Genomic DNA, 18,908 nt, shown 5'->3' with positions numbered 1-18,908 from the left:
ATCAGTGTCAAAGAGGAAATTCTAAAATAGGCCGTCTCCAGGTTACGAACATTAAACTAATTCACATCCTACATATGAATGGTTCCCATGATACAATTGAATTCAAAAGGCCAACACACATACATACATTCATTCCAACAAACAGCTGAACTAGTTTCCTGCTTCACCACTTTTAGTAATTGTTATTTTTTATCAGCCTTGTGTGCTTTATGAGTGGGGGAGGGGGGTAAGGGTGCTAGACCAATACAGGAGAGGCTTTGGGTCCACGGCTCGATCTGGCTGCAGCGCTGGCACCACGGTCCACTATCCCCCCTCTACGAGGAATGGGCCCAACGGGTGCACTTGGTCTAGTTCATTATAAAACTGTGGAGATATGGAGATCATTTCAAGTGATTCTTGTGTATTTTCGGACTTGTGGACAAAATCGAATAACAGAAAACAGAACTTGCTCATTACCCATAGACAGACTGCACCAAGCAGAGGACATTTCCCCAAAACAATTATTTCACCTCTTGAAATATGGACGTTGCTTCATCTGCTTTGCTGATATAGATTTCCAGCTCCCGATACAATTAAGTTTTAAATAACTTTTTTACATCTACCTTAGTTCTAGCACAGAGCATAATAATCCATACGTCCAGAGAGCAAGACTTTCAAAGGAGGGTTGATAAATTGGGGAAGAATTAAATATAAAGGTAGGTGGTACTGCAATGGGGAAAGTTTCCTCCAGAAACTTATTGTCTAAAGGAGTGGAAAAGAGTGCCAGGAAAGCAGAGGTGACATTATTTAAGATCCAATGCAATGCACAGCCCCTCCTTCACCTAGTTTCCTGTTGGTGGCATAGATGTGGAGAGAATGATTCCAGGAGTGGGAAAGTCTAGAATGAGAGCATACAGCCTCAGAAAAAAAGGATGTACCTTTGGAATGGATATGAGGAGGAATTTCTTTAGCCACAGGGTTGTGAATCTGTGGAATTCATTGCCACAGTGGTGGAGGCCAAGTAATTGGGTATTTTTAAAACAGAGATTGATAGGTTCTTGGTTAGTATGGGCATCCAATGTTACAGGGAGAAGGCAGGAGAATGGGGTTGAGAGGGACAACAGATAGGTCAGCCATGATCGAAAGACAGAGCAGATTCGATGGGGCGAATGCCCTAATTCTGCTCCTATATCTTATGAAGAGAAGATGAAGAATATGCTCCACTGGTAGTTTCCTGATCATGAATAGGGCAGCAATCCTACAGTAAAGAACGAGAGATGCCACTAGTTGCACCGTTGGTGCAGGAACGTGTTGTTCTCCAAACTGCATTATTTGTAATCAGATTATACACAGTTCCTGAGACAAATCCAGGTTATGTTCACCACAAAGGTTTTGATGTGAGGGCACAGTCCTTCTTTGGGCCAAACAAATTGCCTTTTTTTTTACAATTTTCATTGAAATACAAAAATAATAAAAACCTTAGAGTGAAATATCTTGGCTGTCTGGCTGAGCCATTGCAAGGGTGTTTGAAACAAACTCTTTTGAGCAAAGGGAGAAGCCCAAAATGGGAAAAACCCTCAACATAAATATATAATAAACACCAAAATAAAACAAAAACTGTTGGAAGCACTCAGAAGGTCAAGCAGAATTAATATTTTGTTTTGAATTGATCACTCCATTTCAGTTTCCTCTGCTGAATTTTACCTGTATCTTATTTCATATTTTAATTTTGAGGAATAAATCCAATCTGGTTACATTTCCACTCACCAAAGAGCTCTGGTTTTTTGGCAGAAAAGATCTGATAATAAATGTGGTAACTCCTTTCCCCAGGCTGCTGGAAAATCACCCTTGATTTTTCAAGGAGATCTGAAAGTCAAAGGTTAAAATTATGACAGGTTAATACATGTTTGCTTTGTTACTAATCAGAATGTTTAAGTTAAGAACAGAGAACAGCAGGGACAGGCCCATTGGCCATGATGCCGACCATGATACCAACTTAAACTAAACTTATTGTTGAAGAGATTCCATTCTACACATGAGGAGATGCTGGAGGTCTTAAAAACAATAACGGTAGATAAATCCATGGGATCTGCTCAAGTGTATCCTAGGATATTGTAGGAAACTAGGGAAAAAATTGTGGGTCCCCTGGTGAAGATATTTGTATCATCGATAGTCACAGGTGAGATGCCAGAAAACTGGAGGCTTGCTAATGTTGTGCCTCGATTTAAGTGCTGCAAGGAAAAGCATAAGAACCACAGAAATGATGTGCCTAACATCAGTGGTGGGGAAGTTCTTGGAGGGGTTTCTGAGAGCAGGATCTACACATATTTGGAAAGACACAGACTGATTTGGGATAATCAGCTTGTTTTGTGAGTGGAAACTGTGCCTCACAAGTTTGAATGTGTTTTTTAAAGAGGTGACCATGAAGATTGATGAGAGCAGTGTGGTAGATATTTTCCACGTGACTGGCAAGATCTTTGACAAGATGGTAAGGCTGGTCTGGCGCATTGGATCACATGGATCAAGGGGGAGCTAGACAACTGGATACAAAATTGGGTTGGAGATAGGGGAGGGTTGATTTTCAGATTGATGGCCTGTAAAAGTGGTGTGTCACAGGGTTCGGTGCTGATCAACTGTGCCTTGTTATTTGTATTAACAATTTGGATGTGAAAGTAGGTGGCATGGTTAATAAGTTTGCGGATGCGATTAAAATTGTAATGAAGGTTAAAATTACCCAGAGAGTTTTTCACCCAAAGTTGTGAATTTGTGGAATTCCCTCCACAGAGGGCAGTGGAGGCCAAATCACTGGATGGATTTAAGAGAGAGTTAGAGAGAGCTCTAGGGGCTAGTGGAATCAAGGGATATGGGGAGAAGGCAGGCACGGGTTATTGATGTGGATGATCAGCCATGATCACAATGAATGGCAGTGCTGGCTCGAAGGGCCAAATGGCCTCCTCCTGCACCTATTTTCTATGTTCCTATATATTTCTACGGTTATTGAAGATTATGATGAGATCTTTACAACGAATGCAGCGCCGGAGACCTTGGTTCTACAGGTGCTGTCTGTACGGAGTTTGTACGTTCTCCCCGTGACTTGCGTGGGTTTTCTCCGAGATCTTCGGTTTCCTCCCACACTCCAAAGATGTACAGGTTTGTATGTTAATTGGCTTGGTAAATGTAAAAATTGTCCCTAGTGGGTATAGGATAGTGTTAATGTGCGGGAATCACTGGTCAGCACGGACCTGGTGGGATGAAAGGGCTTGTTTCCACACTGCATCTCTAAACTAAACTAAAACTAAACTAAACTGGGCAAATGGGCGGAGGAATGTTGATGGAATTTAATTTACATAAATGTGAGGTGCTATATTTTGGTAAGACAAACAAGGGAAGAACTTGCACAATAAGTGGTAGGACCCTGGGTAGTGTTGTAGAACAGAGTGACCCAAGGGTTTACATACATGGTTTCATGAAGGTGGCGACACAGGTGGCAGGATGGTGAAGAAAGAATTTGGAAGCTTGCCTTCATTGATCAGGTTATTGTGTACAAGAGCTGTACAAGATGTTGGTAAGGTCACATTTGGAGTGTTGATTGCCATAGTGTTGGTTGCCCTGCTATGGATAGGATATCATTTAACTGGAAAGGGTGCAAAAATTATTTTACATGAATGTTACTGGGTCTGGAGGATTTGAATTATAAGGAGGGGCTTTTTACATTTATGGCAAGCCAATTAACCTACAAACCTGTACATCTTTGGAGTGTGGGAGGAAACCGGAGATCCCACAGAAAACCCACGCAGGTCACAGACAACACCCGTAGTCAGAATCAAACCCAAGTCTCTGGCGCTGTAAGGCAACAACTCTACCGCTGCGCCACCATGCCGCCCAATAAACAGATACGGTGAATAGCGACAGTCTATTCCCGAGTATAGGGGAGACTAAAAACAGAATGCTGGAGGAATTCAGCAAGTCAAGCAACATCTGTTGAGGCAAAAAAGTGTGTCGACATTTTGGGTGGTGACCCTGCATCGGGACTGAGAGGGAAGAGGAAAACCTGCCGGTATACAGATGGTTAGGACAGAGGCTGGTAGGTGATAGGTGCAAACCAAATGGTGGACAAATTGAACCAGGTGGGGGAAGAGATGGGAAAGGTGAACAAAAGGAGATAAACGCTCAGTGAACAGTTGAGTGTTTGTGGGAGGAGAACACCAAGGGTGTAGGTTGCCTGAAGTTGGGAAATTGTCATCTGTTTACATACCTTTCTTCGTTATAGCTTATTTTTTTAAATCACCTATCCAGTTTCTCCAGATGCTGCCTGTCCCATTGAAATACTCCGGCATTTTGTGTCCACCTTTCTTCTCCCTTGTTTACCTTTACCCACCCCCTTCCCCACCCACCTGGCTACAGTTCCACCTAGCCTGCCTGGGTCCCATCCCTCACTCCTACTGCTCGGTCCTCAGTGCTGATGCAGGGTGTCGGCCCAATAAGTTAACATACATATTTTGCCTCCACAGATTATATCATGCAGATATTTCAGCCTGCATTAAATGGTGGCAATGCCCGAGTCCTAGCCTCTGGCTGAGGGTTGCACTACACTTACAGATGTCAATGTCAGCTGACGCCAGCTTCCCCGTGGGACCAAAGTGGATCCGGATAAACTTCCCCTGCACAACAAGAAGATGCATCACTGGTCCTGCATTGACACAACTCGGTGAACTGTCTATTGCAGTTTAACATGCGCGGGAAACTGACGCTCAATAATATACTCACAAAGCGGGAGGAGTTGTCATTCCGCAAGGTCTTGGCATTGCCAAAGGACTCCATGGCCGGGTTTGCTTCGATGATTTGGTCTTCCAGCGTCCCCTGGCAAGTGAATGAGGTGGATCAGGTGGATGATGGGACCCGCAGGCAGCCTAGTCGCCACTGGGCCCTCCTCCCACAAACCCGACCCTGCCTTGTTCCCTGGCATTCATACTGGTCGCCAGAGTGGAGAACCAGCTCATCGAGGGCGGCAGAATGGGGCGAGGGAGCAGCCGCGTGGTTTATAACGGGCTGGGGCTGCATTCTCACCCAAGAGGGTGTTTAAACGTGCGCTGCTGTTGGCGGCATCGCTGGTGGCTGGGGCGCAGCATGGAGCCCGGGGCTCGAGGCCCGCGGCCCGCGGGGCGTCACCCGGCAACGGCGCGCGGGGCGCAGCATGGAGCCCGGGGCTCGAGGCCCGCGGCCCGCGGGGCGTCACCCGGCAACGGCGCGCGGGGCGCAGCATGGAGCCCGGGGCTCGAGGCCCGCGGCCGTCACCCGGCAACGGCGCGCGGGAAGCGTTCAAATGGAGGGGCGGTTAAACCCAACGGCATCGCTTCATGGCAGGGAATTAGAAACACGAGCAGTGATCCGGGTTGAGGTAAAGTAAAATGTAAAAAAATCATCGTTATCAAGAGTTTGTTGAGGGAAGGAATGTGTGTTGGTTAAAGCGGTGAAATCGGTGATGGTGAGTGTTTGAGAGGCGGGGACGGTCATGGCAGCGAGTACGGTGGTTTTCTCAGCTCCAGAGTCTGGATCACGGCGAATATTTGTCAACAGGCTAAATGTGTCCCAGGCCAGACTATAGCAAGGGTGTGGTGGTGGTGGTGGTGGTGGTGGTGGTGGTAGTCAGAGAGGGAATGCTGAAGAGACTTATCAGGGCGTTGCCCAGAATGGAGGGCTGCGGTTCCAAGGAGAGGTGGGGTAAACTGGGGTTATTATGCTCGTTGGAACACCGTCCGAAGGCTGATGGGTGACTTTATGGAGGTTTATAAAATCATGAGGTGCGTAGATAGAAAAGATACTCAGACTCTTTTTCGCAGGTCAGGGGTGAACTGTAAATAGAAGGCACGTTTTAAAGTGAGAGGGGAGAACTTGAAAAGCGATCTGTGGTGAGTTTTCCCCCCCCCACACACAAGAGTGGCAGGAGCTGCCAGAGGAGGTGGTTGAGACAGATGCAATGACAATGTTTAAAAGGCATTTGGAAAGGTATTTGGTTAGGTAAAGCCTAAAGGGATTATGGGCCTAATGTGGCTAAGTGGGATTAGTATGGATAGGCATCACGGTCAGCATGGATGAGGAGGGTTGAAGGGCCCGTTTCCGTACTGAACAGTTGTCTGTATAAGAAAATAACTGCAGATGCTGGTACAAATCGATTTATTCACAAAATGCTGGAGTAACTCAGCAGGTCAGGCAGCATCTCGGGAGAGAAGGAATGGGTGACGTTTCGGGTCGAGACCCTTCTTCAGACTGATGTCGGGGGTGGGACAAAGGAAGGATATAGGTGGAGACAGGAAGATAGAGGGAGATCTGGGAAGGGGGAGGGGAAGGGAGGGACAGAGGAGCTATCTGAAGTTGGAGAAGTCGACGTTCATACCACCGGGCAAACTGCCCAGGCGAAATATGAGGTGCTGCTCCTCCAATTTCCGGCGGGCCTCACTATGACACTGGAGGAGGCCCATGACAGAAAGGTCAGACTGGGAATGGGAGGGGGAGTTAAAGTGCTGGGCCACCGGGAGATCAGTTGCGTTAATGCGGATCGAGCGCAGGTGTTCAGCGAAGCGATCGCCGAGCCTGCGCTTGGTTTCGCCGATATAAATAAGTTGACATCTAGAGCAGCGGATGCAATAGATGAGGTTGGAGGAGGTGCAGGTGAACCTCTGTCTCACCTGGAAAGACTGTTTGGGTCCTTTGATGGAGTTGAGGGGGGAGGTAAAGGGACAGGTGTTGCATCTCGTGCGGTTGCAAGGGAAAGTGCCCGGGGTTAGGGTGGTTTGGGTAGGAAGGGACGAGTGGACCAGGGAGTTGCGGAGGGAACGGTCTCTGCGGAACGTAGAGAGGGGAGGGGATGGGAAGATATGGCCAGTGGTGGGGTCCTGTTGTAGGTGACGGAAATGTTGGTGGATGATATGTTGGATCCGCTGGCTGGTGGGGTGGAAGGTGAGAACGAGGGGGATCCTGTCCTTGTTGCGAGTGGGGGGAGGGGGAGCAAGAGCGGAGCTGCGGGATGTAGAAGAGACCCTAGTGAGAGCTCATCTATAATGGAGGAGAGGAAGCCCCGTTTTCTGAAAAACGATGACATCTCGGAAGTCCTAGTCTGAAACACCTCATCCCGGGCGCAGATGCGGCGTAGACGGAGGAATTGGGAGTAGGGGATAGACTTTTTGCAGGGGACCGGGTGGGAAGAGGTGTAGTCCAGATAGCTGTGCGAGTCGGTGGGCTTGTTTGGTCTTGTTCCTCTGCGGCATCAAAGGTTGTGAAATATATATTGTGTATGTGTTTGGCGAAGTCAGTATAAAATTTACAAAGATTTCTGGCATTATTGAGTATGCCAGAAACTGCAGAATTCTGTTCAATTAATAGTGAATTGGATAAATCTTTGACAGAGGAAGAATTGTGGAGAAAATAATATGGAACCAAAACAAAAAAATATAGCTCTGTTACAAATGCCCAATTTATGTACAGCCTGTGGGAGACCAGTGAAATGGACTTGCTGCTGGGCTGCAAACTCAGTTTGGGGCAATATCCAAATGTTTGAGTTAAATGTGCTGATTATGTGCTATGTTATGAACAGTTTTCAACAATGGAGTCTTTCCTAACCTGGGGAGCCCTACTCATGAGGGCGAAAAGCGCTTTACCTCTTCTCCTGGCACTGCAATATAAGTATACCTGATCTATGCATGGCTGCAATCAATCTTGCAGGAGGGTTTGCTCTCCCCCACAATTTCTGGAGTTTTAACAATGCACACACAGAAATAATAAACAATGAAGGCTGCACAGAAAATCTTACCCCAGTCTTGGTGGCTGGTTGAGACTTGGAAAAAACAGAATAGGAGAAAAATGAATAAATTGCTTCTGTTTAAATTTTTAAACAATTTTTTTGTCTGAAATTTTCAATAATTTTGTTTTTGAAAATCACAAAAATTATTATTTAAAAAGTTTTGTTTTAACGACGTATAAAAGAAAAAAAAGAAACGTTCGGGCAAAAACAAAATATTTACTTTGTAAAGTACAATCTGTGTATACATTACTGCACATTAAAGCAAATCGAAGACAAAAAACTTTTTTAAAGAAAAAAGTAAAAATGGAGCATGAAAAAGTGAAGAGGTTTGAAAGAGTTGATCTTACGCCCTTCTTTCCACTTCCATCGCCCAAGGCAGCAACAATAGCAAAGTACTGAATAACACGTTTAGTGTTGACAGTTTTGCCAGCTCCAGACTCCCCGCTGGGCACCACCACAACCCAGAAAGGAAAAAAGTGAAAAAGTTAAACCCCAAAAAATCAAAATTGTGCAACAAAATATTCATATATAATCAATAAAAATGTCAAGCACAAAAAGAAAATATCCAGTTTTTTGGAAAGAAGATTCTTGGGAATTAATGTTTTGTGTTGAGTTGAGTCTTTATATTTTCCAAGCTGATGTAATGTGAACAATGTATGAAATTAATGCATAAATGATTGGACAGTCTGTCTGCTTTTCTGTCTGTCAACTGTATATGTTTTGACTGTCTCTTTATCTTTCTTTGTCGCTGTCTTTTCTCTTTCTGGAGAGATGTTATCAGACTGTGATGTTGAGCTTTCTTTTCTACTACATTGGACAGGTGAGAATCACTCCAACAAGGCTGGCTGCATGTATTTTTGACCTGTTTGAGATCTGTTTAAAGACCATGTAAATCTGATTTTCTGATATGACTGAGCTGGTGGTGCTCAGATGAGTCCCTCACTTTATACCAACTTAAGTCAACTTTTAGTTGTGCAATTTGAGCCGAGATTACATTCTTCTTCAGACATTGAGTTTTGATTCATTAATAACTGACATAAACCTCCAGGGATTACTTACAGTGACAAAGTAAAACTTATTAGAAATATTAATTACTCAATGTCCCTAGGCACGCGCACCAGAATCAATATTGAATATAGTTTTCCGGTGAAGATGGGACAGGGAACAATGCCCGATTTTGTTTCAAATCCAGATAGTGCTTTTTATATTTCAATTTGTTCTTGTTACTTATAGATGAATAGGTAAGTGCTACTGTATATGGTCAAGGTGTTGGAGTACACCATCGCCACTTTTGGTAGTGGCATGAAAGTACACAATAACAGGTTTACTTCGTTGTTTTTCCATTCTAAATGTGGGTAGAACTTTAGAACAAAAATAAAGTCTATAGTGTAAAGTATGGTGCATTAGAATATAATGAATATATATTAATTAGGTGTAACTGAGTATTACAACCAGCTATTCACTGTGTTATTTTATTATATTGATAGGAGTGTCACACTGATGTTAAATATCGAAAAGTCGTATCTTCATGTCAACACACAACATGTATTAACCAATGGAGCCACAAGCAAATCAGTGACCAGGTAAAATTTAATCAAGGTTAACTTTGGAAAGTACGAAGAGTTATTATTCATGCTTAGATATGATTAATACTAATAAGTTACAATGATTATGAATTTTATGAGGATTGGCCATTGTATTAGAAGTAACATATAAAAGTTTAGAGCTCACGTAATCAGCATTGATTGGTTCTCCCGATCTGAAAAAGAAATCATAATTTATTAACTCTTCTTATCTGTTGCCTCCCTCTCACAGTTGGTAATACATGTTCCTGGGCCTGTTCCTAGGCTGTGCCATTCTATGTTCCATATTTGATGAGAAATAAGAAGGAAACATTTGTCAGGTGTAGGCATTTGATATCAAATGAGTCCTTTAATGTTTTTTTCCTTGAAGTATAGAAGGCTGAGAGCAAACTTATTAAGGTTATAAAATCAGGAGGAGCACAGATAAAGTGAATAGCCACTGTCTTTTCAGGATAAGGGAGCCTTTAACTAAGGGAGCATTTTAAGGGACTTGAGGGACAACTTTTTCACACAGATGGTTAAGCGTTCTGCAAGTGAAAGTGGCAGAGGCAGGTCAAATTATGACTTTTAAAAGATATTTGGACAGGTGCATGGATAAGAAAGGTTTGGAGGGATATGGGTCAGTCACAGATATGTGGGACAGATTCAGAAGGTAACGTTCAGCATGGATGAGTTGGGCCGAAGGGTCTGTTTCCATACTATGTTGTTGTTGTTTATATACAGCCGGAAACAGGCCTTTTCGGCCCACCAAGTCCGCGCCGCCCAGCGATCCACCGCACATTAACACTATCCTACACACACTAGGGACAATTTTTACATTTACCCAGTCAATTAACCTACAAACCTGCACGTCTTTGGAGTGTGGGAGGAAACCGAAGATCTCGGAGAAAACCCACGCTGGTCACGGGGAGAACGTACAAACTCCTTACAGTGCAGCACCCGTAGTCAGGATCGAACCTGAGTCTCCGGCGCTGCATTCGCTGTAAAGCAGCAACTCTACCGCTGCGCTACCGTGCCGCCCTGAACTGTATGACTTAAATATTCAAATTCAGCCGAACCTAAATTTTGTACAACACAGGTCCCAATTCTTATATTGAGTCCCATGGCTGATAATGGCTAGTGTGCCATATGCCTTCTTCACCAATTGTTTACCTGTGATGCCACTTTCAGAGAACAACGTACCCTCAGTCTCTCTCTTGAATCTGTATGGCCTGGCCTGGTTTAACTTTCCAAAATCCAATACCTCTGCATCATGAGGAGTGGTCAATGTGACTCTGTGCAAGGGAAATCCTGTCTCACATCCTGATTGAGTTTTTTGAGGAGGTAAGAATGAAAATTGGTGAAGACAGGGTGATAAAAGTTATTTACACGGACCTCAGCAAAGCTTCTGACACGGTGTACTTGTCCAGAAGGTTAAGGCATGTAGGGGCTTGGAGAGAATTAATGGGGTTAGTTTATTCAGAGAATTCAGTGATCCTACAGGGCACATGGGATTAAAGGGTTTTTTTGTAAACTGGATCCAAAATTGCCTTTGTGATAAAGACAGAGCACAGTGGTTGAGAAGTGTTTTTCTGACTGCAAGTCTGTAACCAGTGGTATGAGACAGATAGATATAGATCAATTGCAATGTTGGGGGAAGCAGTGGCAAATGGAATTTAATCCAGGAAGTATGAGATAATGGAACATCAAATACTAACAGGTCATGTATAGTAAATGGCAGGGATCTCAGTGTTGTGTAAGGAGCCTTCAGGTGCAAGCTCACAGGCATGTGAATTTTCTGCGTTTCCACGGATTTACGCGTTTTTAAATCAATTTTCCGCGCTTTTTGCATGATTTCCACGTTTTTCACTTTGCTAAAATCGCGTTTACCAACGGAGAAATCGGATCGAAAAAAAGAAAGAAAAAAAAAGAAAATAAACACTAGGGTTCGGCTAGAGGTCGCTAGGGGTTCCATGAGAAATTGCCGCTAATCATTGAAATCCGGACAAAATTACGAGAGCCCACTTGAAATCCCCCCGCCCTGGAAGTCTCCCCAAAAATGTGTCGCCTAGGCTGGGCAGGGTAGCCAATCTCGACCTCATCGGGACTTCCACGGCTGATCGGTGGGTTGAATTTGCAAACTGCGGCCGGGACTCTGGAACTCCAGCCCAGCACATCTATCCCTATATCCCCATCTGAAATGTTTTGGGGGGCTTGAAACTGGTAATTTTGTGTGTACATTTTCAAAAAAATTCCAATTTTTTGACCCCCGCTGAAAGCCTCACGCAAGCGCACGGCTCTTTTCCTCTTTTTTTTTACCTCACTCGCATGCCTGAGTTCATAACTCCCTGAAAATTGCAACACAAGTGGATAGGTGAAGAAGGCATTCAGCATACTAGCTTTCATTGGCTAAAGGACTGAGTGTAAGAGTTGGGATGTCATGTTATATCTGTACAAAACATTGGTCAGACCACATTTGGCACGCAGTTCCCGTCACATGCTACAGGAAGAATGTGGTAGCATTAGAAAAAGTGCAGAAGAGGTTCATCAGGATGTTGCCTAGACGTGTAAAGAGAGATGGGATAGGCTACATGTATTCTCACTGGAATGTAGGAGGCTGAGGGGTGACCTTATAGAGATGTATAGGGTAAATAACACCATGCTCACAATAAATGTTCTGTTCACGTTTGTCCACCTTTGCTCTAAGTTTTTCCAATAATTTATCTCTTTCATTGGGATTTTTGTAAGTTCCTCCCTGTTGTTTAAAATCAGCTGGTCTGTTACCTTTGGAGCTTTTGCAGTTTCCTCCATGGTGAAGACTGCTGCTGCCATTTCTTTGTTACCTGTTGCTAATTCACCAGCATCATTCTCTAGAAGTACCTCACAACATTAGTGAAGTTGCAGATGTCAAATGTATTTCATTTGAATGCCATGGCATTCAAACGTATCATTCCATATCAAAGATCAGCTGCAGGATACCAGCCTGGTAATTTGACCATTAATATTCCATGCCCCTAATGGTTTAGTGGTGCATTATTCCACACATTCAGTGGCCTGGTATATTGTTCTACTTACTCCGGACCATGTCATTGTAGGCATTGTCAGCAATTGAGTAGATGTGAGGTGGGGCCTCGGAGCGTCTCTTGCCCTTGTAGGCAGCAACAACTTGGCGAGTGTACACTGGAAGCATTTTGTATGGATTCACAGTTACACAGAACAGCCCAGAGTAGGTCTGTCAAGAAGGAAAAGGTAGAATTAGATCATGCCGCAAAATCCAGATTGGCTTTCACAAAAAACTTCAGATGCCAAGACCTTCAATGATACTTTATTATCACATGTACAGTGAAATGCTTTGGTTTGCATACAACTCGGTAAAATCATATAGCAGACCTCACCTAGGCAGTACCCAAGTGTCGTTACATATCTGGCGCCAACAAAGTTATAAAAGTTCACCCAGCCCCCCGCCGGTTTCCCAACGGTTCTCGGCGTCCCTCTGCCGGACCCCCCCCCATCGTTCTCGGCGGGAGAACGCCGAGGAATATCCCTGAATACCAGGAATACCCCTGAAATTCCTATTAAATCTTTCCCCCTTTACCTTGAACCTATGTCCTCTGGTCCTCGATTCCCCTACTCTGGGCAAGAGACTGTGTCTACCCGCTCTATTCCTCTCATAATTTTATACACCTCTATAAGATCACCCCTCATCCTCCTGCGCTCCAAGGAATAGAGACCCAGTCTACTCAACCTCTCCCTATAGCTTTACACCCTCTAGTCTGGCAACATCCTCATAAATCTTTGCTGAACCCTTTCAAGCTTGACAATATCTTTCCTATAACATGGTGCCCAGACCTGAACACAATATTTGCAGTCTCACCAACGTCTTATACAACTGCAACATAACCTCCCAACTTCTATACTCCGTCAAATTAGCAAGGCAGGATTTCCCATGCACAAACCCATGCTAACTATCATAAAACAGTCCCTGCCTTTTCAATGTAAATAAACTGTGTGATTTAGATTTTTTTTTTAAATTCTTTACCATTGGCCAGTATTTACCTGACTACTGCCCTTCTTGATTAAATAAACAACTTAGCTATTTTTCAGTGCTTAATATCCATCTCGTTAATCTATGTCCATCAGAAAAAGCAATCTACCTCTCTCACCCCTACTTATTTAGTTTGATTCAAGACTCTGTAATTTAGTTGATGGTCAACTTAATTTTATAATTTTTAATGGCAATACCTGCAAGCCTAGCTAAGACTACCCACATTCCAAGATTAAGTTTTTAAAAAAAGTCAGGAAGATTTTTTGGAAGATACTTTGTCACTGTCCTTGTTATCTTAGAGCATTGCCCCATATTCTTGTTCACCTGCCCACAAGGAGGTCAGAGAGGGAGATGAACCTTTGATCTTCACTGCCATTTCTCCAATTTCCCTGATTAGTTCAGTGTTTAACTGAGCGTCAGTCAGGAAGTTCCTACCACGAGATCAATAATCTCATCATACAAATCCCACCTTATTTAGAGTCGGAATTCTATTAATCACTGCCTTACATAGATCATCCAGTTGCTGTAACGACGGCGCAGGTTGGACAAGACCGATGCCTCGTTCAGGTTTGTCAGCATGGCCATGTCTTCAATCATATCAAACTTTGGTGGATTCATCTGCTGGATATCATCTTCCTTAACTGTTACTGTCTGAAGGAGAGATGAGGAGGAGCCAGAGATAGACAGGGTTAGATATTTGTCATCGAGACTAGAAAGTAAGCTGGTTGCACATAAATGAGTTTATTCCCATTAAAGGCAGGAGGGCAGGCTGCAAGCAACATATGGCTAAACGGTGTACAATGAGAGTCACCTGTGGATGTTGGCAGCCCAAATGTACATCACACTGTAAGCCAACAGAACTCAAAACAGGCCTTGAGCTAGGTCAGCAAGGACACAATCAGAGGAGAGTTAAAGCAAGGTGATAATCATTATGTATTGTGGAGGTGTTCACTGGTCAGGGGCAATGTTACTGAAATCAAGGGTTTCCAAAGGTTCAATGATTGGGATGCATAGATTGATTATATGTTTGGTGGGTTCAGTGAGCATACAGTATAGAGAGGTTCAATGAATGTTGTCTATATAGACAACATTCTGTGATTAGAGTATTTAGAGTAATTCAGTTGTCAGGGAATGTGAAGGGGGTCGGTAGATAACAGAATATGTGGGACGGGTTCTGTCATCAACGGTCTGACTGTGGATTGATTTAGTGGTTGGGGTGTGTGGAGGGGTAGAAAGGCTCAGTGGCAAGGAGGGAAAGTGGATGGAGCCTATGATTAAGAGGACTACAATGGTGTCAGTAGCCATTGGGAGCAGGGGGGTTCATTGGCCAGGGTGTGGGTGGTTTAGTTTATCAAGTAGAAGGTTGAGTGGATGATCAGTTTTTGGAGGCTAATGAACAGATTGGTTCATTGGTCTGGGCGTGTGTGGAGGAATTCTATGATCAGGGGAATGGGTGGACACATGGCAGATGTAGTTATTGAAATTATGGTTATACAGCCAAAGGTTCTGCACCTTTCAATGTTCCGTGAGTGAATTCATAGATCTGGTCGTGATTTGAGACATTCATTCACAGTTCTATCACTGGTCGGGGTTAATGACTCGGGATATTCACTGGTAAATGCGACTGTGAATTATCTTATTGATCAGTGCTAATATAAATGAGTTCTGATATTTTGAGAGTGGGTTCAATGGTTTGGATGTGTGTGGAAGGATTCACCAGAAAAAACTAGATGAGCTTGCACGGTAGGGTAATCCTGCGACAATTGAGAGGACCCAGGACTGTAGGAAATCCCTGAACAGTGGACTCAGGTCTGTCAGATAATCCTTGTACAGCAACGTGGACTGAGAATGGTAGGACAGATGTGGAACAACCGAATAATCCTTGAACAGTGACGTAAGCTCAGGACCATAAGGTGCATCTGAGGCAGTAGATTGTCACATGCCCTTATGCGGGGAGCAACATTTTACCAATCAATCTCTCGCTTACTTTGCCAGTCCTAGTTTCCACAGTGACCTTGGAATCATTCCTTTCAAGAATCTCAGCCTCCATATAAGCCTCCTTATCATCAGGAATCCAGCACCTTTTCTTGCCTAAAGATGAAAAATGTCAAAAGCAAAAGTTAATTTTACATAGTTCCTGAGGAAAACCCATAAGATTAAAGTATGCAAAGACCAAAGTTACCATGCTGTGTGTGCTCATAGATTCCGAACCAGGCAGGTTAAGAATCTTCGTTACAGAACATTTGTCATTAGCTTAGTGAGCAGAGGCAGAGAATATAAATGCAGGGACATTCATGACCAATTCACAGATTTGGTCTCACTGAACTGTTATGCCATTTCTGGGCAATGTGCTCTGGAAAGCAAGACCTTGGTAGATGCAAGGGTAATTGAATAGAATATTTCACAGTGAGTTGCTGTCACCTGGAAGAGGCTGTGGAAATAAATTGTAAAGGAATTTTTAAAAGAGATCGGGACAAATATTAAATGGAAAACAACATTGCGGGGTTGAGAGCATTGCAGTGGGTTTGGATGGAGGATTATTTCGCAATGGGCATGTGGGCAACAGATGAATGCTTCTGTACTCAATGTTTCTACAATTTAATAATTCAGTAAGGAAAGACTCAGGAAGTGAGCAGAAACTGTCTTTCAACTTAGTGTAGACCTTGAAGATTTCAGCCCTGCTTGGGCAGTTATACAAATAATGGATGGGTTCTCACATTTTAGCAGACTATCAGCTCTAGGCAAAATATTAATTACCTCTGGACAGTAAGGGCAGTGATGAGGATGCTGGAACTCTCCACAAGACAAATGTTGTAAACACACCCAACATCAGACCACGCCACTGAGCTGGGAATTACACGCCGTGTCTTGTTTTATTCTACAGACACACTGGGTTATTGGATCATGAACAGCAAAGAATTGCATGGAGAATTAGAGATATTTCTTGGACTGCATCATTTGGCTTGAGTTTGATGATGAGGGATAGATAAAATGTCACTCACAGTGAATTGCAATTGGCAGCTTACCATCAAAGGCTATGGTTTGTAGCACCATTAATTCCTTATCACTTTTCCTCAGGAAACAAGCAGCATCTCCAAGTTCTGCCATAGTCTGCATGGTTGCGATTGTATATTAACCAGGCAGCTCGATAAACAACCGGATACAGACACAGAGTGATTAGAACTGTGGGGGAAAAGCACAAATCAGTCTGCTATACTGCTTTTGTTATCTGGCTGGATTGGATCGCTGATGGCAAGTAGATAGCTGCCACTTCAGAATCCAATTTTTCGTGTTTCTTATTCCCATTTCCTGTTGATCATTCACACATTCACTCATAATAACATGAACAGCGTCCTTGCCTGCTTTCTCCTGTCAGAAAAATCTGCTCATTGTGCATACTCCCTCCCTTCACTTCCCCACCAATGCTAGCTTACATTCAGTTATATCCAATGGTTCAATCAACGGTACTCTATTGTCACATGTACCAAAGTACAGTGAAATTCTTTTTTGCATACAATTCAGTAAAAGTATTACTATACATAAGCAGTTCTTATATTCTGTACAAGTGTATAAGAACAGTACACTGAGAAAGTATACGGGACGTCAGGTTTTCGCGCCATTTTCGAGTCTCAGTTGTTATAAGTGCAGAGATTTTAACCTGGCCAGGAAGGCCCATTGTCCTAACAGCGTTGCAGGGTTTACCTAGCCAACCGTAGCCATTGGTGTCTTCTGCTACTGCTCCTGAGGTCTAATAATGATCGGACAGCACTTTTGAGCTTGCCCTCATCATTAACGTTAGACTTCCAACTTGGCTGTTAAATATCAATCTTGCTAGTCAATTTTTTGTTGTCTTTAGGTTCTGACATTCAGATCAATGATTAGGTATGAACTTTCTGGGAGACCTGACTGCCATGTGAATAAAGACTCTTACAATGGATGGATAGTCATTATTGCAGAGCTCATCTCCTTGGGAGGAATTCCTGCCCAAAGGCAAATCCTGTTCCCTTGATCTTGTCTCAGGAATGGCAGCATCTGGTCACAGGATCTCCAAGATCTCTTTACAGTCCATTAGCCAAGTTTCTCTATAACCTGTTGCTAAAACCAAACAAGCATTGCCTTGAGCCTAATTTTAAGAATCTTTCATGGTCAACACAGATACGATAAGCCAATAGCCTCTTCCACTGTGGAATATTTAATGATTCTGGAAAAAGCGTAGTAATACAATAAATCGTGCAGATTTTTCTTGAAGATTTTCATTGTTAAACCTAAATCGAAAATAAATGGGTAAGTGTTTCCAGGTAATGTAATCCTGGTGTTGGAAAAATAAATGAGATGAGGTAAAATAAAAAGATAATGAAACAAGCACAAGCATTATTGTATTCTTCTCATAACCAAACCATATAGAAGTCCATAATACTGGAAAACCATAGTTAATGTTCCTGAAAACCTCAACAACTGCCTGCTGCAGACATAATTATCTTTTATTTTCCCCTTCAATTTCCAGTCTTTTAACCTGTCCCACTTCTCCCTCCACACTCCTTGCATTATATCCCCAGTCACTTTGGCCCATACTTAAACTCAACTCAACCAGGCCAAGGCTCCTGTCCACTCTTAGCCTTGGCCTGGTTGAAGGTCGTGGCGTCATTCGTCACTGACTATTGTCTCAACTGTGTTGTCTTCTTGCCCTGCCCGCTTTGACTTCTGAACAGTTCTGAAAAACCTTCTGGGAATTTGCAACACTTCACACTTATGTAAAACTGCCTTAAAACAAAATAAAATGGAAAGCATTTTTTTGACTTTTAAATCAACCAAGCTTACAGTTTATGGTTGGATTTTTAAATTGCAATTCTCTGTTAGTGGACCTAAAAACTTCTTTCAACTAATTATAGTCCAGTTGGAAACCAGTACTGAGTTTCACAGGACGTATTAAACTCAAAACAAAAGTTATTAATATGATGTACATCACACTGTTAAACCCTGAGATTCTCTAGCAGATAGCCAGTTTGGCTGTGAAATTAAACCACTTTGCCTTGTCATTGATTATTTTTTCTGTAAATTGTCAGCACAAAACTCTGCAACTTGCCAGTTTCTACTTTCGCAAGTATCACAGGCCAGCCACTGTTCAAACGCCAGCTTTACAGAAATGAAATCAGATTCTGAGTCACTATGTATAGGAGCCACACAAACCACCTGTCCTCTCCTGCCAGTTTGCCTACTCATCAAAAGCAATGTCTTTACCACATTCAAACATTATTACAAAAGTTCTATTTATCAAAATATGCAAATTAAAAGAATGCATCCTTTCCATGATTCTGCACTGTTTACAAATCTCTGTCCATCCCTCTGTACACAAAGTTAGTTAGTTACTGAATGCTGTGAGCAAGCATGCCATACTAACCTCCACTAATCAGCACTGATTGAGGTGAAGGGAACTTCAGCCTCTTTTATTCTGCTCTCAAGGTCAGTTTGACAGGAGAATGTGAGAAATCCCTTGTGCCGTTGGCCCACGAGCCCATTGGATCTG

The 18,908-nt window shown here is 43.2% G+C and overlaps 1 protein-coding gene across 1 annotated transcript in view; it reads right to left on the bottom strand.

The window, feature by feature from the left end:
• LOC144604322 (myosin heavy chain, skeletal muscle, adult-like) overlaps window positions 1-16,492 on the bottom strand; it is a 72,584-nt gene extending 56,092 nt beyond the window's left edge. The window contains exons 1-10 of the mRNA XM_078418556.1: window positions 16,411-16,492; window positions 15,372-15,475; window positions 13,892-14,035; window positions 12,415-12,571; window positions 9,509-9,536; window positions 8,125-8,221; window positions 7,787-7,810; window positions 4,747-4,839; window positions 4,577-4,640; window positions 1,747-1,845 (exon numbers count right to left, since the gene is read on the bottom strand). Of these exons, the coding sequence (XP_078274682.1) occupies window positions 1,747-1,845; window positions 4,577-4,640; window positions 4,747-4,839; window positions 7,787-7,810; window positions 8,125-8,221; window positions 9,509-9,536; window positions 12,415-12,571; window positions 13,892-14,035; window positions 15,372-15,475; window positions 16,411-16,492 (892 nt within the window). The remainder of the gene's footprint in view (window positions 1-1,746; window positions 1,846-4,576; window positions 4,641-4,746; window positions 4,840-7,786; window positions 7,811-8,124; window positions 8,222-9,508; window positions 9,537-12,414; window positions 12,572-13,891; window positions 14,036-15,371; window positions 15,476-16,410) is intronic.
• Between the last annotated feature and the right edge of the window lie 2,416 nt (window positions 16,493-18,908).

Source organism: Rhinoraja longicauda, chromosome 22, assembly GCF_053455715.1.
Source record: "Rhinoraja longicauda isolate Sanriku21f chromosome 22, sRhiLon1.1, whole genome shotgun sequence".
In the NCBI taxonomy this organism is placed as follows: Eukaryota; Metazoa; Chordata; class Chondrichthyes; order Rajiformes; family Arhynchobatidae; genus Rhinoraja; species Rhinoraja longicauda.
The sequence above is the reverse complement of the archived record's forward strand: the minus strand, read 5'-3'. Positions and strand labels throughout refer to the sequence as shown.